Source organism: Batrachochytrium dendrobatidis (genome assembly GCF_000203795.2).
Source record: "Batrachochytrium dendrobatidis JAM81 unplaced genomic scaffold BATDEscaffold_4, whole genome shotgun sequence".
NCBI lineage: Eukaryota > Fungi > Chytridiomycota > Chytridiomycetes > Rhizophydiales > Batrachochytrium > Batrachochytrium dendrobatidis.
Genome location: NW_006281102.1, coordinates 818,026 through 837,689, shown reverse-complemented (window position 1 = coordinate 837,689; position 19,664 = coordinate 818,026). Strand labels below are relative to the sequence as shown.

The 19,664-nt window shown below is 40.3% G+C and overlaps 10 protein-coding genes across 10 annotated transcripts; 5 read left to right on the top strand and 5 right to left on the bottom strand.

The window, feature by feature from the left end:
• Positions 1-243: 243 nt before the first annotated feature.
• On the top strand, positions 244-3,115 carry BATDEDRAFT_16310 (Rho family GTPase RHO1). Its single transcript, XM_006677721.1, has 4 exons — positions 244-264; positions 1,023-1,144; positions 2,172-2,369; positions 2,445-3,115. Exons 2-4 carry the CDS (start codon positions 1,049-1,051, stop codon positions 2,730-2,732), a joined length of 582 nt encoding a protein of 193 aa, XP_006677784.1. The 5' UTR covers positions 244-264; positions 1,023-1,048; the 3' UTR covers positions 2,733-3,115.
• An 89-nt stretch (positions 3,116-3,204) lies between these two features.
• BATDEDRAFT_24043 (uncharacterized protein) lies at positions 3,205-3,909 on the bottom strand (the record flags this gene model as incomplete). The annotated part of the gene is made up of 2 exons (XM_006677833.1): positions 3,205-3,341; positions 3,726-3,909. The coding sequence occupies 2 exons, from the start codon at positions 3,907-3,909 to the stop codon at positions 3,205-3,207; spliced, it is 321 nt and encodes a 106-aa protein (XP_006677896.1).
• A 200-nt stretch (positions 3,910-4,109) lies between these two features.
• Positions 4,110-6,281, bottom strand: BATDEDRAFT_34822 (uncharacterized protein). Its single transcript, XM_006677952.1, has 5 exons — positions 6,037-6,281; positions 5,063-5,597; positions 4,794-4,978; positions 4,571-4,724; positions 4,110-4,500 (listed from the first exon to the last, which is right to left on the bottom strand). The coding sequence occupies exons 1-5, from the start codon at positions 6,241-6,243 to the stop codon at positions 4,310-4,312; spliced, it is 1,272 nt and encodes a 423-aa protein (XP_006678015.1). The 5' UTR covers positions 6,244-6,281; the 3' UTR covers positions 4,110-4,309.
• Positions 6,282-7,084: 803 nt separating this feature from the next.
• Positions 7,085-8,422, top strand: BATDEDRAFT_36833 (uncharacterized protein). Its single transcript, XM_006678001.1, has 3 exons — positions 7,085-7,279; positions 7,391-7,791; positions 7,865-8,422. The coding sequence occupies exons 1-3, from the start codon at positions 7,211-7,213 to the stop codon at positions 8,382-8,384; spliced, it is 990 nt and encodes a 329-aa protein (XP_006678064.1). The 5' UTR covers positions 7,085-7,210; the 3' UTR covers positions 8,385-8,422.
• Positions 8,423-8,671: 249 nt separating this feature from the next.
• Positions 8,672-9,733, top strand: BATDEDRAFT_87702 (uncharacterized protein; the record flags this gene model as incomplete). Its single annotated transcript, XM_006678173.1, has 1 exon — positions 8,672-9,733. One exon carries the CDS (start codon positions 8,672-8,674, stop codon positions 9,731-9,733), a length of 1,062 nt encoding a protein of 353 aa, XP_006678236.1.
• A 111-nt stretch (positions 9,734-9,844) lies between these two features.
• On the top strand, positions 9,845-10,499 carry BATDEDRAFT_87703 (uncharacterized protein; the record flags this gene model as incomplete). The annotated part of the gene is made up of 3 exons (XM_006678172.1): positions 9,845-9,886; positions 9,972-10,274; positions 10,365-10,499. 3 exons carry the CDS (start codon positions 9,845-9,847, stop codon positions 10,497-10,499), a joined length of 480 nt encoding a protein of 159 aa, XP_006678235.1.
• Positions 10,500-10,586: 87 nt separating this feature from the next.
• Positions 10,587-14,802, bottom strand: BATDEDRAFT_24039 (uncharacterized protein; the record flags this gene model as incomplete). Its single annotated transcript, XM_006677832.1, has 2 exons — positions 10,587-14,657; positions 14,731-14,802. The coding sequence occupies 2 exons, from the start codon at positions 14,800-14,802 to the stop codon at positions 10,587-10,589; spliced, it is 4,143 nt and encodes a 1,380-aa protein (XP_006677895.1).
• A 489-nt stretch (positions 14,803-15,291) lies between these two features.
• Positions 15,292-16,607, bottom strand: BATDEDRAFT_87859 (uncharacterized protein; the record flags this gene model as incomplete). Its single annotated transcript, XM_006678066.1, has 3 exons — positions 15,292-15,385; positions 15,461-15,650; positions 15,722-16,607. The coding sequence occupies 3 exons, from the start codon at positions 16,605-16,607 to the stop codon at positions 15,292-15,294; spliced, it is 1,170 nt and encodes a 389-aa protein (XP_006678129.1).
• An 877-nt stretch (positions 16,608-17,484) lies between these two features.
• Positions 17,485-18,794, top strand: BATDEDRAFT_10639 (uncharacterized protein; the record flags this gene model as incomplete). The annotated part of the gene is made up of 6 exons (XM_006677683.1): positions 17,485-17,534; positions 17,617-17,839; positions 17,987-18,209; positions 18,288-18,321; positions 18,400-18,548; positions 18,628-18,794. The coding sequence occupies 6 exons, from the start codon at positions 17,485-17,487 to the stop codon at positions 18,792-18,794; spliced, it is 846 nt and encodes a 281-aa protein (XP_006677746.1).
• Positions 18,795-18,826: 32 nt separating this feature from the next.
• On the bottom strand, positions 18,827-19,664 carry BATDEDRAFT_36832 (uncharacterized protein). The gene is made up of 3 exons (XM_006678000.1): positions 19,487-19,664; positions 19,260-19,400; positions 18,827-19,180 (listed from the first exon to the last, which is right to left on the bottom strand). The coding sequence occupies exons 1-3, from the start codon at positions 19,610-19,612 to the stop codon at positions 18,908-18,910; spliced, it is 540 nt and encodes a 179-aa protein (XP_006678063.1). The 5' UTR covers positions 19,613-19,664; the 3' UTR covers positions 18,827-18,907.

Sequence of the window (19,664 nt, the reverse complement as noted above, 5' to 3'; positions counted from 1 at the left end):
GTTTAAATGCAAGACATGCACATGATACCAACAAGTGGTTCAGGTGGAGCTGCAGTCAAATACACAGAGCAAAACATACCTGGATGAATGAGTCGATTAGAATGAAATTGATTGTTGGAGCAATAAAAGCAAAATGAAAAATGGTGGGTGTAATGCAAGGATTGGTGGGTGACCACCAAAAGGCGAGAGATTATGAGGCAATAAACCGCAGCAATCTGAATTGTTTCTTCCAACTTCGTGTCTCACAATCCTCTGACTTCAGATTTGGTAGGTTTGTGTCTTGTATTGCCTTGACTCTGACCGGTAGCCGCAGCTCTACTATCCTTTTGTTATACTCCAAGATAGTACTGATTTGAAAACAGCCATTCAGGAGCAATTGTTGCTACTTTTACATTGGGACATGGATGACCGACTGTCCCCTGGCTAACAGTGACTATATCCACGCCCTCTATATCTTGATATCTTCCAGCTGTTGTTATAAGGACTATCCTTTCAAGTCTTGGCCTGCATACCTCTTTTTCCAATCAGCTTTTGTCATTTTTTAGACAGTATCCAACTCTTTTGACCCTTGACCATTGTTGTTGGCTTTTCTGATTTGTCAAGGCTACAATAGCAGTTGATATACAGGGGTATTGACTTGCTCTTGCCATCTTTCCCTATATTATTGGGTTTACTATCTCCCATTGAATCTAGCCACATTGAACTTTATTTGCTCTGCTCATCTGTCACAACTTGTTCAGCTGAAACAGCTTTACCTTTTCATCAAATATAGTCGTTGCACTTTATCCCTAATACACCAAGGTGTTTATTTTCTACAAAACCACCATCAGCCTATATTTATCTATATTTTCCCTACGCTCCTTGGAAACAAGAAAACACTCTCGCCATCCACAATGTGCATTTTGGGCCCTATCTTTATCTATTGTTTTTTGGGCTGTGATTTTCGCTCACATTAACCATTTAGTTTGTCGACTCGTCTCGACAGCTCGCGATATTTCAAGAGTCACTCACATTTTGATTATTAGGTTTTCATTACAACTGACTCAAAATGGCTGAAATCCGTCGCAAACTTGTTATTGTTGGTGACGGTGCTTGTGGCAAAACTTGCTTGCTGATTGTCTTCTCAAAAGGCACTTTCCCCGAGGTCAGTACTACTCCACGCTTGCGACTCTTGTCACTTTAATCTGCTATTCTATACATGGCCACCAAGTTGCTCTACAGTATATAATCTTCAGCTCCCACAGTGATATAGGAATTCAGGACATGATATATAATTCATGTACCAATCGTACATGAATTGTATATCATGAATCACATACAAGGATTCTATACTGTTGTTTTTGCAAACCCATTATGCCTGGTGCTACAAAACTCTACTTTCCGGCTACACCTGTTTAGCTCATAATTTGCAGTTGGCAGTGATGATCTTATTTGGATCAGCCACCTTCTTATCTGTTCCGTCCTTTCCCTACAGTGCTTTTATTGGTGCGGTATCAGCTCCTTGGTGTACTCTTGTTGGTTGCTATGTACAGCAGCGACTGCATTGATTTGATAGTTGTAGCACATGATTTCAGCCATTTTGTTATTTAGGCATCAAATCACCACTCATAGCATTTTAGACTAGAGCATTTGCTGCTACAGTTTTTTCTGACTGCAAATGTTCAAGCACTAGACTAGTTGTGAGGGTGAATTGGATTATTTGCTGTTTGGTTTCTACAACTGTCTTGGCGTTCAGCTTATGACTGATCACTTTCCTACTTGCATCTTGCCTGATCTCGACAACATTTCTTTGCGCTTTGCTTCTTTGCTATGCCAATCTTTTTGCTGCTGCTGATAAATTCTCATTAAGTGTGAGCATGACGGCACAGGTCCTCACTTGAGCCACATCACTTTTGGACCGGGACCCCATTGTTATATCAATATGGCCTGATGACATGTTTGATCAACTTTTGGCTATTTTTTGAATTGGTGGTTGAGGCCAGTCAGATTCTGCTGCGATTGCGGCATGTTGCGTCTATACAATAGTTGGCATTCCCTCATCACGCTTATTACGTCACCCTGGTCACCTTTTTTCCTGATTCCACCTGGCTATTTTTGCTCAATTGAATGGCACGTGTTTGTTTAGACCAACCACTCACTAGAATATCATTTGGCTTCATGTATGAAATTAGGCATATGTTCCAACCGTTTTTGAAAACTATGTTGCTGATGTTGAGGTTGATAACAGACGTGTTGAGTTGGCGCTCTGGGATACTGCTGGCCAAGAAGACTATGATCGTCTTCGTCCTCTTTCATATCCCGATTCGCATGTCATTCTGATTTGCTATGCCATTGACTCTCCAGACTCTCTTGACAACGTACAAGAAAAGGTAAGTTATTTATACATTTTGCATTTGAAAATTGCACACACTTAATCTGGTTTTCTGCCCAATTTTGTCGTTTAGTGGATTTCTGAAGTGATTCATTTTTGTGCGAGACTTCCCATTATCTTGGTTGGATGCAAAAAGGACCTTAGAAATGATCCCAAAACCATTCAAGAACTTGCCAAGACACAACAATCTCCAGTGACGTATGAACAAGGCCAGGCCGTTGCTCAGAAAATTGGAGCACATAAGTTTTTGGAATGCAGTGCCCGTCTAAATGAAGGTGTTCATGAAGTATTTGAGCACGCAACGAGAGCAGCTCTTGTCCGCCAAGTGACTACACACAAAACTAAATGTATGTTGATCTGATCTATCAAGATCGGCGTTTGCGAGTTTCTTTTTTATATTGGGACGAATCAAGTAGTAGCTATTGGCTGATGTCGTGCGGGTGGATATCGTAGTGTTTGTCTTGGGCTTTTGACTCGTTATGTTTAATGTTCAAAAGTCCGAATTTGGTTTTATTTTCTTATCTGGTGGAGTATGGCAATATATGGTTTCTATGTGGCTGGAATTCCCTTTATATTTCGTGCAATTCATGTAAGATCTAGTGAGGACTTCATCTTGGCTGCTCAAACAATAATAGGCTGCTTCACTCGATTGAACTTTTTATTTTATTTCACCCTCATTTCCTTGGAGTTTCAACAAGCATGTCTCCGTCTTGTTTCTTCAAATCTATTTTTTGTTGTCCTATACTGTTTTTGAATGTGTTTAATTGGAATATAAAGTCTAATACGACATGAGGATGTGAGCCAAGTCAGTATATACCGCTAAATAGTCGACCCTAATCGTTGAATCCAAATGTTTCCATCAAGTAGGAAATGGTAGTGGTTGCAACAGTAGCGTATATCGCGACTGGACCAATTTTTGGTTTAGTAAATGTTCCTGATGCCGAGGTGAGCAAGTATAATGTTCCCCAAGCTTCATCACAACAAAGTATAAAGCAATAGTAAGTTAACCCACTAGACATGATCACACATGCCAACTATTCAAACTACCTGCTGTGGTTGACGGGCCGTTGGTTGTATCAAGACATGTCATCCACCTACACTCGAAATAAAATGAGTATTCTAGACCAACTTGAATCTGAAAAGAACGAGTTTACCCTGTTCCAGTAAAAATGGCCGAGTATATACCCAGTAGTCCTACTGTCATGTAGTTTTTTGAAAGTCGAATAGATCTCAGAGTTCCCAAAGCTCCTACAGCACCTGTCCAACTCATTGTTAGCTGCAATCCGAGCCATAAGGCTGTCGGTTCAGCCTATACCTACTGTAGACTGCATGCACACCTATTAAATTCACTTACATGCTGCTGATGCTATCCATGATGGGTAGGGAGATATACCTGGCGTAAGAATAGCTGTTTCAATCGAAGGAAAAGAATACGATTTGAACAGCTGTATTGCGTGTTGCGTATAGGGATGCAACAGAACATCCCGCTTATACTTTGGAACTGCAATCGAGTACTTTTGTGGTGACTGAGAGGTCATTGGGTTGCAGTGGATACAAATGCTGATCAGTTTAGAAAAAAATTGAATTGCAATTTCAAGTCTTGAGCATTTTGTCATCTGGTTTGAGCCCAAGTGAACTGGCTGCACTCTTCAAATCAGACTCGTTTTCGAATCGACTACAGTAGGAAAATGTATAGACTATCTCCAAATACTTTCAACTCTAAAACACATTTCCAACTGATATATAATTCAAAACAAGTTTAATGTAGAAGTTTAAAACTTTCAATTGGACAGAAAATGCAAGGATGGCTAAAGTCTGATTCAAGAAAGCAGTCTTGATCAGAGAGATTGAAACATCTCGAGTAGCAAGATATCTGGCTCGAGAAGGACAAATTAGGATATGAATAGTAAAAACAATCAATGTAAAAGTATGAAATAATTAACCATGCATCCATCCATGTTTTCCATGACTGGACATGCCTCCGTTGCTTTGACTGAGGTGTTCCAACTCAACCGATCCGGCAGGCCGTTTATGATTATCCAAGTGATCCTTGAGACCTTTTCCAAATTGAAGATAATTAAGAATAGCTGACACGCAAGTAATGCCTGACATGAGTAGCGTCAATACGACTAATGCAAGGTAAATGAAAGAGTTAATATCAACTCCAAGTTTAAACCCATAGCAGTGAACATGACTTACTAAAGAATGTCAGCGAGTTTTTGGAAGAATGGAATTTTCTGACACTCTCAATAGATGATCCATTCACTTCCACGATTTTGACGATTAGGTATATTGAGCCGCCTAGCAGACCCAAAATTGACACAATCATCCACAATTTGGATTCCCTTCGAATCTATAAAAAGAGTCAACATGGTTTAGTTTGCAAAAAACGACTAGGACACACAAGACATGATCTACTTACGGCAATGTATGAAATAATTAGAAGAATGATGGTTCCGGGAACAGAGATAATAGCGTGAAGAATCGAGTCTCCAGTATTTCCTTTACCAGCAAGAACAAGACACACAAATTGAAAGGAGAATCCGAGAAAGAAAAATACATCTAGCTTGAGCAATAGCAAGTGTACATGATGAACCATCAATTGGTCTACACGATAAAATGCAAGTGAAAATGAAAATCAGTAACATGCCATTTTGGGGTTCCATAACCAAGTCAAAAGATTAAACTTACTGCGAACATTCACATCAGCACCCAACTCTTTAAAGATGGTCCATCCAAACACCTTGTATAGCTGATATGACATGAAGATCCATCCAGGAGCAAACACAAACATCGAGACAATAATGACGATTTCCAATGGTAAGGTAGGGTGTGTAGATAAGTCGGCAACAATCCATTGTGGAGCATCATTCAGCAATATTCCTGCCTGACGGGACTGCACGATGGTGTAAATAGATACGGACCAATTGAACAATGTGGTAGCACAGAGCTGAATGACAGACTTGTTGGCAATGGCATCATAGACCATGACAAGCTGAAAAAGAAGAGCAAAACAGACCAAGGAGTGGTAGACTGTTATAGCATGGCCATTCCCAACAATGTCGTCTTTTGTTGGATTGAGAGGGAAAGACCAAGGAGTGAGAGCATCAAGTTGGGCAACATAAAAATAGTGTTGAACCGCAAGAGCAATCTCCAGAATGCCGACAAAGATGAATTGAACAACGGACCAGCCAATTGCAACCCTTCCCCAGTAGTCGGTTGGAAGCTGAATGCACGATAGAATGGATATAGAAAGTTAGTGAAAATCAACAAGATATCAGACATGTGGTATGCCGAACAATCAACAAGCAGATGGTTTCACTATTCAGCAACTCCATGCCAGCATAACGCCTCAAGAAATCTCAAGCCATTCTGGCATTGACAAGACAAAATCCATTTGCTTCTGCCCTGACAGGGACCAATTCAAGGGACTCAAGGGATATATGTTGTCAGTGTGAATAGTCAAAGACATTGCAGAACAATGAATAGGTTTGTAATGGACAGAAAGCAGTGGTCAATGCACTGGTGTAATGCACTAGTTATTCTAAACTAGTGCATTAATATTTAGTAACGATTGCAGTGGATTTTGATTAAGCATGGAGGCTATGCCACTGCAATTCACCACTAGCGAATAACTGTTTTGTCATGACAAAATAGTAACGTACCAATGCTTGTATGCGAGACGGTAAGTAACGAACAAGACCAGACTCTTGGGTTAAGTGAGTGTTGTAGCTGGAAGTGGTGGAGTAGCCATTGTTGGTAGTCAACCCAGGTCTAGAGTAGTTGTTGGATGCCACGAACTGTGAGTGCTGAGGATGACCACGAGGCAGAGTGGGAAGAGTAGCAACAGGCTCGATGTTTCCGTCATCCATTTGTAACAGCTGCAGAGTCGATCGTTGATGGCTAACTGTAGTATTGCAATTGTATCAATTGATGATGAGCAACTTGCATTTGCTTTCAAGCCATTTGCAAGCACTTTCAAAATATCACGTGTAATCACGTGTATTGGGGCTGTTTCATTACTTGCTTGAATGGCTTGATATCTGGCAAGGTCTAGCAAGACGGATTGGCTTTGTAAATTCATTCTGCACTCCAGTAACTGCATGACAAATGCAGTTACTCTTGGCTGTGTAATGACTTTCAAGTTCACGCGAAACTCGAAACTTTCTTTGAACAACTAAACTATTCTGGATTGATACAATGACCATGGAATCCATCGCTTCACTCATGCAGAGAGTGAGAAAGTCTACTTACTTTGATACAAACTGGGAGCTCTTGGCTCAACCAGTTCCATTGATTCAGATGGAACTGCTGTTGCCTGTTGCAAATAAAAATCCCAACCATCACGGCAACAAATCTCGTCGATATTTGGCTACAGGAATCACTCCTCAAGCACAAGACATTCTTAAGCAACTACCTCTTCCTTTGCATATTATTGCCTTTGCAGGACTTGGAAGGTCTGGAAAGAGTCGCACTGCTACTGAAATCAGAGCCAAGTTGACCGGCAACCACAATCACAAAGTAGGCAATTCCGACTACATTTTGTATGCAATTCAAGACCATGAATACCACATCAATTAGACTATTTTTGCTTGTTTTGCATTCAAGTCGTGCTGACGATTCTCACTGATTTGACTCACATTTGTTTCTATATCCATCTGATAGTTTCATGCGGCTCCTGGAAATGTTCCCGTCACTCATGGAATAGACATGCTTGTCTTTAAAGCCTCAAACCTCTTGGATGGTCACATCATATTTCTGGACTGTGAAGGCGGTGCAAATCACAACCAGACCGCCCTTCCTTTTGTCATTGGTCTGGCTGCTCGCTTATCAGCCCGTATGTATATCTTTGAGCGAGCTTGCTTCACTACAAATGGCCTTGATACCGTCATGCAGGTCTTAAACATGGTGAATATCGATTGTGATTTGTAACCAAATATCGGCTTTAAAAACCATTAAGCCAGTGCATTGCGTGCACTAATTCATGTGCCAAAATATATATTCCAACTGGATTTCTAGGCAAATGCTACTGCTACAGATCAAACATGCATACCCAAATCCATTGTTCTTGTTGAAAATATGACCATCAACCAAGAAATACCCAACACCACTCTTCTTCAGGATCTGCTGTGCGAGGATGAGGGCGATGAGGCAATCAACTGTATTCGCTCCCTTATCAAGGATCGTTTTCAAGTAGAATTCAACAAAATTCCGTATAATAATGATCCTAGAAAACTTCGTGATTCCGGATACGGCAGACAAACTATACTCAGTCAGTATGATGACGTCTGTTGCGAGATGGCACAGGGTATAATTGATAACCTGGTGCCATTTGAAATTGGCGGTGTGCAGGGTGATGGTGCCATGGTTGTTCAGCTGATTAATGAGTTGATTCTACAGATTCGAAGAGGTGGAAACAGGTTTGTTCATTCATTGTTTTTGGTCAAGTTGGAAATCATTGATTGAATGACTCGATTCTTGTCTTTTATTTAGATTCAACATGGTAACAGCTACAGAGGCACTGGTCAACAACATGGCTATGGAGGCAGCAACAACATTGTGGAACAACATGATGACCCAACTAAAGTTGTCTGGTAACCTTCCAACTCAAATCACTGGTCGAAAACCACTTGAAGCAATCATGCGTGAAGTCGAGCGTGTTGCCATCCCTGCAGTACATGATCTTGATTCCTTTGTTTCCAGACTTGAACCTCCTGGGCCTGCCTGCGTAGGCAGACAGTACTGGGATCGCATGTATGATGACCTTCAACGCGAGATTCGGGAATCCTATATTCTCAAACATGAAAAGGTAATGCGATATAGAGCATGGCGGGATCGAACTCATATTGTCATGGCACACATGTATGCCTTAATCTGGCAAACATTGCACTATATTTCTCAGTTTGTTCGATATGCAAGTCGGGTAGTTGCACATACTGGATGGTTTTCTTTGACAAATAAGCTTGGGCTTGGAATGATCCGAAATGCATTTTTTAAAGGGATTTTGGTTTGATTGTAATTTGATGAGAGTTGAATAAATTAAGCACTATATCAATTTGTTGCATCTCACCATTGATGTGTTGGATATAAACAAGACTGCACGAAATAAACTTTGATTTCAGCAGTGTATTGAAGCAGTCAATTTGTAGTAGGAAAACGCAAAGATTTAGTCATTGTTCATTCCAAAGCAAAATAATCACTGCAAAACCCAACAGAAATGGTTGATTTTACATGGATACGGCCAACTCGTGCACAATCGTATCCATTTTATTACTAAATCTATCGTAACGCCCATTCAAAATGAATTCAGATTGCAAGCAAATATCAGTATCACTTGCCAGCATCCATTTTAAAAATGCAGGCAACTACTATCTTGTCGTCGAGTTCCAACATCCACCACATCTGCCCGTTACCTACACAACGGATGTGTCCAGCAAAACAAAAACGCCAGTCTATACCAATCAGCCATACGTGTTTGATATGGATGGATACTCGAATGAAAACACTACGCACAAACTCGACACATTTTTAAAGGCTACCAACAAGCGTGCAGAAGTAGTAGCTCAAACCCAATTGAGTTGTGCAGAGTCAACTCCTCAACCGCCTATGCTTGTTATTTCTGCTTGGCAAGTTGTAAGAAGAATCCAATCCACGTCCACCGCATCACAAGATCCAAATGGACTGCCAGAACATCGAGGCAGCGCAAAAATATTTTTAAATGATATATGGTCCACGTTGGAACATAACATGCAGATGGATATTGAGAGTAGAATGTGGCCGAATCTCAGTCATGACAATGATACAACTCGATTTCAGCATGGTCATGATATAAGTGAGATGAAGCATTCACAATCACCTGTAGCAACGTTGACAGTACAGCTAAGATTGATCAACACAGTCAAGCCCATTATAGAAACTGTGCTACATGATCACTCCATATCAATTGTATCAAGACCAAGTTCGGTAAAATCTACAACTCGGTCAAACATGGATCCTTTTCCAACATCCAAATCATCTATAAAAGCTTCAAGACCATCAAGTTCATTTCAGTTTAAATCTCTAGTTGCTCATTGCAACCATCATACTCTTTTGATTGAAACTTTGATCAAAGATGTGCAAACGCGATCAGAGACCATCAAAAAGCTTGAGCGAGATTTGACTAGACTACGACAAGCCAATACTCACCAGGCCGACACGATTCAAACCCTCCAGCAACGGCTTGAACATGTCGAATTAGACACGCAACGCTGTCTTAAAACTGTTGATATTGATTTGGTATCTGATACCGAATTGAGGCGGAGATATGATATCCTTTTTAGCTTGATGAAATCAAAAAGAATTACAATTTGGCTTTGTCCTTGACTATATGTAACCTCAAAATCTATTTCTGTTGATTGCTTCATGTTTAATTGATATGTCATTTTACTAGTTTTAGTTGATCGAATTCAATCCGTAATCAACGACAACAAGAGCATGTTAAAGCGCATTCAAACTCAAAAGCAAGAGGCTGCCAAGGTATTCTACTTGATCGCTACGGGAGTCGTATATACTTATTAATGCACTTGTGTTTGGGAATTTGATTGTGGTTTGATCACTTTAGCACCAGGATTTGATAGCCAAATATACAGAACTCAGACAGGCACACACGGCACAACAGGCATATCTTCTCAAACTCCAGCAAGATGCGCGATCTTCTCAAGATTATAGGACAACGATAAAAAAGCAAGAACAAGTAATACAAAAATTAGAGACGCTGATTGGTGATGGCTCGGGTGTGGCGAGTACACATATAATGAATGCATCTAAAACCATGACCAATACTGGCGTTTTTTCTTCGTCGTCAATGGCAGATTACATGCGCGCTGAAAAGAACGAGGCCAGATGTCTTTCGCTTGAACAAGAGGTAGATGAATTTGATTCAAGTGACGAGAATGCCCAAAACTGCATTGAAATCACTAAACTACCTGCTTGTATATCTATGAAATTGGAATAGCTGATACGCTCATCCAAAGAGTTTGGAAGTCAGATTGCCAGCCTTAAAATGAGAAATCTCGATCTTCTACAGCAGCTTGTTTCGTTAACTGGAATGCGACACTCGCATACATACTCAACACCATTCAACTCATAATACAATTCATTGATACTTATTACATTCAAATAGTCGAAAAAATGAAAAAAAATGTACAAGCTGAGATTGTTAATAGTAATATATAACTTATGTTGATTGAGTCCATCTTCCACCAAATGCCAAATCACATTCAGCCCATTTGTCATTCAAAACAACGGACACTCCTGGTTCGCCACACATGTCGAGTACTTGAATTAGCCGTTCAGAATCAAACTCGGAATAAGTCCCAGGAGGTGCAAAAGCTTCTCTAGTACCATTTGTTACACTCAATGACTTTAACAATACGTCTTTATCTTGGCAACCACCAGTCAACTCAAGCTGACTTGCACCAGCAGTAATCCAGACAACTGCCCAAACCCAATCGTTACCACCATTATTTCCTGGCATCTTATTTTCACCACGTATAAATCTTCCAATCAAATCAACCACTGCATTCCTTACGTCAACCGAATAAACCCGAAAATTCAATAACCCAATTAAAGCAGTCACCAATACATCTATATCGTGTCGCAATAGCATCATCGAGTCAAACATACTTTCTAAAGTGGATAGACATGCCATAAAAAGACGCGTTTCTACGGTTGTTGTGTCAATAGATTCAAATATATGGTTTCTTGCAGAGGTGATCGAGGTTGGATGTAGTAATGATACCACATCTCTCTTTACACTTGAACGTGCGTTTGCCACAGATTCATTCGCTTTGGATTTGCCCATAATTGCGCTGGATGCTTTGGTTTGTAAAGATTTGAACAGCTGAGCATATATAGGGATAATGTCATCACTCACTCGCTTGCGGACAAACTCTGGTGATACGTTCACTACAGCACCAATAACTAGCACCGCTTCCAAAGCTACATAATGCAACGTATCTTTTACACGGGAAACCAATTTAGGCCATATAATGTGAATCAGTGGATTGAGATCTGATGGTCGATTAGACAAAAGGGAAATTCCCATTCTAAGCATGCGAAGAACACGCACTCGTATCAAAGGAGAGTCGGAGGACAAAAAATGAACAGAATTGGACAAAATCTGGTGTGAAAGAGATTCGAACGGTGTGGGTGGAATTGGATCTGCATCAGGTTTTTGTGTAGGTTCAGACAACTCATCTGCCATCTCATTTCCAATTGAGGCACGATTGGGTTTAGCCTCCTTTAATCTCTGTTCAAAAAACTCTTTGGCTGAAAGGGAATCATTTTTATCTGCGTCGTCATCAACAGGTTTGCGTCGTTCAATAAAGTAAGCGCGAATTTCTGCAGAACAGTGCTGGATACCCAAAATATCATCAACCTTGTGCATATCCGTATCTTGAATCAGCTTGGATTTGTCATTTAAAGCTCTAAAAGTATTGACATTTCCAAGTAGATTGCCAGAGCGTTTGGCCAATACATCCTGTGCTGCTCGTTTAGATTCAGGTGCATTGGCCATGACTTCAATCAATGCATATAGAACGGAAATAACTTCACCGACCAGTCCAGGATCATCCGAGTCAAGTAGCCCAATAGCATGTCGATGAGTTATTTTCGAATCATTGTTGAATTTTATATGATTCGCACTGTCAAGTTCTTGAAGTAACAAATCACCACCACGTCCAGAAGTTCCCAGCTCATCCAAAACATCTATAAGCAAGTCCACACAATCTGTCAGCAATGGCCCAACAATCTCTACTCCAGTAACACGAATCGCTGCAGTCAGGACTTTGGGAGCCATAGGAAAATGACGAATATGACGGATGCGTTGCGATACCGAATCAACCAAATAGTCAATATGCGAAAGTACCAGCTTACAGACTGTGCCTATTTGAGCAGGCAGTGTCTCATTATCCTTTTTTTCAAAATCTATTGATGGCAAAACAACAGATGGGAATGCAAGAGGCGAGCGCGAGCATGTTTGTGCAAACTGTTGCAATGCCCATCCTGCCGCATTGCTTACTGCGTGGCTACGATCTCCCAGTTTTTCTAAAATGGGATACAAACCATCAATCAATATTAGTGTAGCTTCATCAGGCGTCAATACATCCGCCAATCTTCCAAGGCCCTCTAAAACCAAACTGGTACAGATAATAACATGGTTAAAGTCTCGAACAGTTGGCTGAAGCTGCAAGTTCCTGCTATATGTTGGATTTGATTTAATAAGATGTGTTGGTGCTTCAGGTTCCAAAAACAACCGTTTTTCAGAAATGTTGGTCGGCATGTGCAGAATAGATAGATCGAGAAACTCTGCAATAACTGACCGCGCAAGCCGTACTGCGCTCAAACGTGTCGTCGAGTTTGATTCAGCAACATCAATTCCATCATCTTTCAATCCTCCACCAAGCGTTCCTAATGCAATCTGTCCAAGCACAAACAGTGCTGCAGAAAAATGTTGCTGTGATACTTGCTGGTGCAGAGGATCAATTGTCTCGGACGTCTGTGTCCTTTCAACATTCAGCTTGGTAGAGAAAACATCGACAAGCATTTCTGCATCACCGTAATAAGCTAAAAGTCGACACAAGCGACATATCTGAGTCAAGATTCGATCATCATAGAATGTTTGAAAGTGTCTTTGAGGTGCAGGTATTGACATGTCTTGATCAAAAGCATTTGATGCCGACACCGACTCCATCAATGTTAATGCTGCACCGAGTGTTCTATGACGGCTTTCAACCATACGCACGCCATTCGTTTCAAATACCAATACACTCAGTAATGCCTTTACAACCTGGTTAATACTACCCTGAATAATCGGCGCGGCCTTGATTTCTAAAAGACGAATATATCCATTGATGAGTAGCAGTGTTTCAAGCTGAATCGTTTCACTAGTTGATGTAAGCTGTGTTGGCAAATGATCTAGTAGTTGCGATAGCCGATCTGTCAAAACACGAGTGGTAGCCATTGAGCTTTGAAGAGTTGTTTGAAGTGTATTTAATTGGTGTTGTGCCAAATGCAGGGAATCATTTCCACTTTTTGATTTGTTATTTAAAGTTTCTGATTGAAGCAGAGAGCATAAAATAATGATGTTGTCCACAAAAAACGAAACTGTGCCAGATAGTGATTGTGTGCATGATATGAATAATTGGGTTGAAAAGTCTAGCAAGGCTGTTTGAACAATCGGGTTTTGATGCAATCTAAGTTTGGCTAATTTGGGCAGAATGGCGGAAATGTTGTTTGAATTTACCTTGTACCAATTAGCAGTACGAGGCGCAATGTGTTTCAACTGGGATTTTGATTTATCCTCTTTACTCGACGCAGAGTCATCTTGCAGAGTGAGAGATTTGAGTTGGTTTAAATCTACTTTACTTGCAATTTGCTCCAGAATTTCTTTTGCTGTATCTTGTTTAACCATAAACGAGGTTGACATGGTATCGCTGAGCGTGCCTTGGATAGACAATTCAAGAACAACAAAACATCCAACAAAAAGCGAATGATGCCGTTTTTCATCACCTATGAGGATATATTTGACAATACCTGACACGATTCCTGGAAGAAATTGTGCAAGAGCATCTGGAGATACGCTGATTAATCGAACCAAGTCTGCAAGAGCATTCAATGCATGTCCGCATAGTTCAATTGATTTTTCAGTTGCAAGTAAATCTAGCAGCAAAATCATGTTATGTGCAAGTATAGGCTGGAGTTGAGCAGAGGTGAAATCAATAGAAGTGGTGCACTCTGGACGAGATTGCATTGCTTGTTGGCCAGCAAATAAAGCACTCAAAGCCTTGACAACACATAGTTTAAGATCTTCGCTTGGACGGACAGCAGTTAATGCCAACGATTGACGAGGATTCTGTGGTAAGGTTTGCTTATTATTGATCAACGATGGAGAGAAGATAATTAGAGGAAGTTCCAACAGTAACTGAGATACCAGCGCAGGAGGTGGTTGAAAATACTTGACAGACGGTGCAGATGTTTGCAACAGAAATGCCAAACAGCGACAAACACACTCTGTCGTGGTGCTAGTTGCCATGCGAGACTTGATGGCTTCTACCAATGGGAATGAAATGTATGCTAGCAAAGGAGCAACCAAATCAGCAGCATCTGTCACAGACAAGCCAGAGATCTGTGAATCAAGCTCAGCAAGGAGCATAGCGACTGGATGACTGGATGTCGGACGAGTTGAAGACGGATTCCATTTCCAACACAGTATAGGATCCATGCATTGGATGCACAATGGCTTCAGCTAATATATAGAAATTCATAGACAAGGAGTTAGATGGCCAGCTGGAAACTGAGAACACCGTCACAATACTTACGGAAGCAAACAGACGATCCTTGGAGAGTCTAGCACTCGTGGGATCTAAACTTGAATCAGCTATAGGAGTCATCAGAGGATGTCTTGAATGAATGATGATGGTTGTGTAGTGATGAATTGAGTTGCTATCAGATTATAGTCGTATTCAATATTGATGACTTGAATTTATTTTGGATTGTTATTGGAATGTTGGTTTTACGCAACCAAGAAATATCTGACAACATTCAAGAAACTCTTGTAACTCGATACATTTACGCTTCAGTTCAAGAATACAACTATACGTGTCAATCACTCAATACTCGTTTGTAATAAAATAAAAGTATCGAGAATATGAAATATATTGGTCATTCTCCCAGTTTTTATACAAAAATCTGCATAATATCAATCAACTCTGTCAAACAGCTCATTATGTATTTTGACATTCTTGTTTAGTGTTTCATTTTACGTGGATGCATCTGTAATAGTCGTTTATTACTACTCTGTAGAAATGACTCGATTTCTTTTATATCTTTCATCAATAAACCATGAGCAGTTACTGCTAGATATCTTTTTAGCGTCATATTCACGTATAATCGTGCTCAGATGTACTGGATGAAGCTGCCTGAGACTGTGGTACATTTTGAGTAGATTCTAATGGGTCATTGGAGGCCTGTGCGCTAAAATTAACAGAACCATCATTTGGTTTGTATCAAATCAATATAAACTTCATTTTGATTTGCCTGTCTACTTACATTGGAGAACGCCATATTTTTCCATACGGATCTTGTAAAGCTGGATACCCATCAATAGAGTGTTCACAATTACAGCCAGGCCCAAGTCCGACGTTTCCATTAGTACGATCAATGGTAATTTTGAGTCTGAGAAAACTCGATATACCAAAACTCACATATCTATTGTAACCACCTCGAATCAAAAATTGATCTAGTCATTTCAATTAAACTATAGTTACTGAAAAAATTTGTTTAGATGGAACCTATCATGCAAAAACTTACATTCGCCTCTTTCGTTTTGCTGAATATAATCCATTCCAGATAATGTAACAACAACTGGCAGCGTGTCTGTAGCTGAATCCAATGAGCTGGCAGATTCCATTGTAAACGAAATAGTGGGAAACTTTTTCCAGTCAAACTTGATTGTATTTGGCATGTTGAGTTTGCCGCAAAAGAATCCTTCCCAACCTAAATCACTGATATGACTCAAGATTGCTTTGCTGGTCTTGATGGCTTTTTTCAGTGCTTCGAAGACCGTGTCAGGCACTTGTGTGTGTGTGGAGCATACATCAAACAGTGACCATTGGTTTAAAGTAAACAGTTTTGCGCGTTGGAAGCCTTTGGGTAGTTTGACCAACTGATTATCTACCGTGATTCTCAAGACAGTGACAGTTATAAACTTTCTACTTGGAGACTTGATCCAAATTAGTGGAGTTCCGTCTGTTCCGCATTTTGGTTCAATGTCTTTGTTTCCGATATCAATATAGCTATCATGGGTCAGCGAATATGAACACATTTGTATCGCTACTTCGTTTTTATCAATGGTGTTTTCGTTGAAAAACGCATCTATTACAGATCCATGTATACCATGATATCTAGCATTTTCTGGATACGATATCCCTAGAATTCCGTTAATGTTTGGACTCATGAACAATGGCCTAGTAGACTGTATAGTTATACCAGTTATTGGGGCTTGACTAGCCCAAATGGTTGTTCCGGGAATCGAAATGCGTCCATTGAATGCATACCCAAACCAATAAGATCGGTCAACATATGACATCCAGTTTAATCTAAGACCAAAAACATGATCCAATTTGATAGCTGGACCATCATAATGGCTCAGTCGAGTAGTAGCAACTCCAGTGTCTGTTGTTCCAGAATCGACCATCAATTTCATCTATTCAAGGATTGACACGAATGCCGTCATCAAACTGAATCCATTAGTCTAATGTTTTATTCAAAATACATATTGCTCATTAAAGCCAATTGACCAATTGACCAATATACTACAAACTCAAGCATTACCCACATCAACTCCCTCGACAGTCATTTGGATTGCAAAACATTGTTTGAAATTGCCAGTCAACTCTACTCGCGATCGTTTAGATAGCTGATTCAACGGTGTATGGTCAAATGGATGCACTAATGGGGAGCGAACAGCATCTATGTATTCAAATAATGTGAAAATCAAGTATATCACTATCATTCTATAGGATGTATACAGCTAGTTGGTTTGTAGGATAAAAAAGTGGATGACATTTTTAAGGCTTTGCAGATGCTGTAACCTAGCATAGTTGTTGGAATCCCTTTTTTGTTGACATAGCACAGGTCTCGTTGGTTTTTGAAGGGTCAGTCAGTTCCTTGTGTAGAATTCGTATCATTAATAAAAGGATTGACTATTGAGTGTTCAAGCTAACGACGATTGAGATGGAAATGGGTTAACATCAACTGTCAGTACGTATCCATGTATTTGGAAATATGTTTGCATAGAATTCAACCGCACTTTCAGGCTCGAGTCTTGCTTGGTTGCGTAAATATTGAAAGATTGTCCGTTAATTTGAATGGCAAGAATATCGCAAGAATATCTATCGCTTGCTTCCTTACCACAGACAGACACCAGCTGAAACCCCATCTTTCCTTGAACTGAGCAATCTAATGCAGTATCTGCCTTTTAGGTGACCTGGTCGCGCTTTATCTTGAAGGTATGACAAACACCATTTGTGTTGAATTACAAGCAGCTCAAACTTACTCCAAGATCTATTATAATGCACGGACGTTTGACAGGAAAGGTTGCCTTTATTACCGGTGCTGGAAGGTATTTATATGAACATAAGTAGTGATTTTCATTCACTGCAGTAAGTTGATTTAACATTCTGGTATCATCGCATCCTTGACAGTGGCATCGGGTTTGAATCAAGCATACTCTTCGCCAAGGAAGGTGCCAAGGTTGTTCTTGCAGATATCAACGCTGCTGCTGGGCAGAATGCTCTTGAAAAAGTGTTTGCTACAGTAGGTTATATTCCAAGCAATGACCCTACTGGTGCCAATGTGCCAGCTATCTTTGTCAAGGTTGATGTGTCCAAAGAGGCCGAGATCAAGAATGCCATTGACCAAGGAGAAGTCAAGTTTGGTAGGCTATCTGGGTTTGGATTTTTATGTTAATGTCCAGATACTTGACAGTATCCCAGATATATTACTGCGATTATCAATTTCTTGAACTTGATACTCAGATGCTATGTGAATATGGTTATTGAATCGTTAGGAAAGGTCAATGTTATTTTCAACAACGCTGGTATCATGCATCCCAATGACGACAATGCTATTTCCACGGATGAAAGCGTTTGGGATCTGACCATGCAGATTAATGTAAAAGGTGTATGGTGGGGTGCTAAACATGGCATTCCTGCCTTGCGTCGCGCAGGAGGTGGTAGTATCATCAACACTGCCAGTTTTGTTGCTGTTCTTGGTGCTGCTACTCCGCAGTTGGCTTGTACGTTGTATTCAGATTAAATCTTGACTACTGGTTGAACTAGATGTGTCATTTACATTCAATCTGTATTGAAAATAGATACCGCATCCAAAGGCGCAGTTCTCGCCATGACGTATGTACAATACTGCCAATCTGATTAAACCTGAACCCATTTTGTGAATCTAATTTATGTCTTAAATCCCAATTATAGCCGTGAGCTTGCTACCATCCATGCTCGCGAGAATATTCGTGTCAATGCTCTTTGTCCTGGTCCTCTCAGAACTCCACTCTTGATGGATTTTCTCAACACGGAAGAAAAGAAACAGCGACGTATGGTGCACGTTCCCATGGGACGCTTTGGTAAATCTTATCATCCATAAACAGTTGCAATATCGTGTACAAAATCATATTTGTTAATTTCTTTTATGGCGTTATGCAGGCGAAGCCATTGAACAAGCTTATTCTGCACTTTTTCTTGCTTCGGATGAATCGTCATACATCACTGGTACTGACTTCATGGTAGACGGTGGTTTGACTGCTGCCTATGTTACGCCTGAAGGTCCAACCACCTCTCTGCCCACCTTTAAAAACTTTTCTGGTATTTAATTGAAATATTAAAGATACGACTTTAGTTTTTTAAACTTCAAATCTCGTGCATTTTAATTGATTTATAAATTTGCAATGGGTCAAGATCGAGATTTAATTCTAGTCGTGTTGGGTTAATATCCACGTTGGTGGTATTGCCTCTGACCTTGGTGACGGTTTTGATATTCGGTTTGGTGACGTTGTTGAACAGGAGTATCTATGCTCAAACTTGTCCCACTCCACACCAAAAATTTCAAAATCCAAAACGAGATATAAAAAACAAGGACTATGCTAGTGAAAATCGCAATAGTTCCTATCATTCGTTTCCAAGATGAAAGTGCCCCACGCAATGTTTTCTCCGAATCGAATTTGGGTACCCACGGGAAAAAAGAGTTCAGCAATGTAAACTATATTAGATGCAGCAAAGATGAATAAAACAAACATGACAATTCTATGCAAACAGCAATTTTAAGCCAAAGCACTTACCAACTCATCAACCAATATAGCCAGATGATGAATCACGTACACAAGAAATGGACTTTCATCCGATAGATGCATTTGTTTGGCACGAGTAGAAGAAACAATGGGCACATCAACTGAGCTACATTTACGAAACCCACGTTTGATCTATGAATATAACATAATAATAGTAGTTTGTAAACACTCTTTAAACCACTCTTGGCATTGATTTCTTGAAAATGACAAGCATGTACCTGTTCTTTTCCACGGCGAGTAAGACGCAGTGGTGTACCATTGATACTTTCTGGTGAAAATACGCCTGGACCTACAGGCATCAAATCAGCCTCATCCTCCATACCCATGAGTCCAAGGTCATTCATACCAGACTGAGCAATGCCTAGTCCGCCATGAGAAATGTCACCGCTGTGAAGA

Bases quoted from the DNA above. Each gene is read 5' to 3' on its own strand.
- BATDEDRAFT_36832 (XM_006678000.1), bottom strand. From the start codon at position 19,612: ATGAATGACCTTGGACTCATGGGTATGGAGGATGAGGCTGATTTGATG. The intron at 19,401-19,486 runs GTACATGCTTGT...TTATATTCATAG, and splicing joins CTCGCCGTGGAAAAGAACAG to ATCAAACGTGGGTTTCGTAA. The intron at 19,181-19,259 runs GTAAGTGCTTTG...CATCTAATATAG, and splicing joins CTATATTGGTTGATGAGTTG to TTTACATTGCTGAACTCTTT.
- BATDEDRAFT_36833 (XM_006678001.1), top strand. From the start codon at position 7,211: ATGTATATCTTTGAGCGAGCTTGCTTCACTACAAATGGCCTTGATACC. The intron at 7,280-7,390 runs GTGAATATCGAT...CTGGATTTCTAG, and splicing joins TCATGCAGGTCTTAAACATG to GCAAATGCTACTGCTACAGA. The intron at 7,792-7,864 runs GTTTGTTCATTC...TCTTTTATTTAG, and splicing joins ATTCGAAGAGGTGGAAACAG to ATTCAACATGGTAACAGCTA.
- BATDEDRAFT_34822 (XM_006677952.1), bottom strand. From the start codon at position 6,243: ATGGATGACGGAAACATCGAGCCTGTTGCTACTCTTCCCACTCTGCCT. The intron at 5,598-6,036 runs GTACGTTACTAT...TCGTGCATTCAG, and splicing joins CGTCTCGCATACAAGCATTG to CTTCCAACCGACTACTGGGG. The intron at 4,725-4,793 runs GTAAGTAGATCA...CTCTTTTTATAG, and splicing joins TAATTATTTCATACATTGCC to ATTCGAAGGGAATCCAAATT.
- BATDEDRAFT_16310 (XM_006677721.1), top strand. From the start codon at position 1,049: ATGGCTGAAATCCGTCGCAAACTTGTTATTGTTGGTGACGGTGCTTGT. The intron at 1,145-2,171 runs GTCAGTACTACT...GTATGAAATTAG, and splicing joins CAAAAGGCACTTTCCCCGAG to GCATATGTTCCAACCGTTTT. The intron at 2,370-2,444 runs GTAAGTTATTTA...TTTGTCGTTTAG, and splicing joins TTGACAACGTACAAGAAAAG to TGGATTTCTGAAGTGATTCA.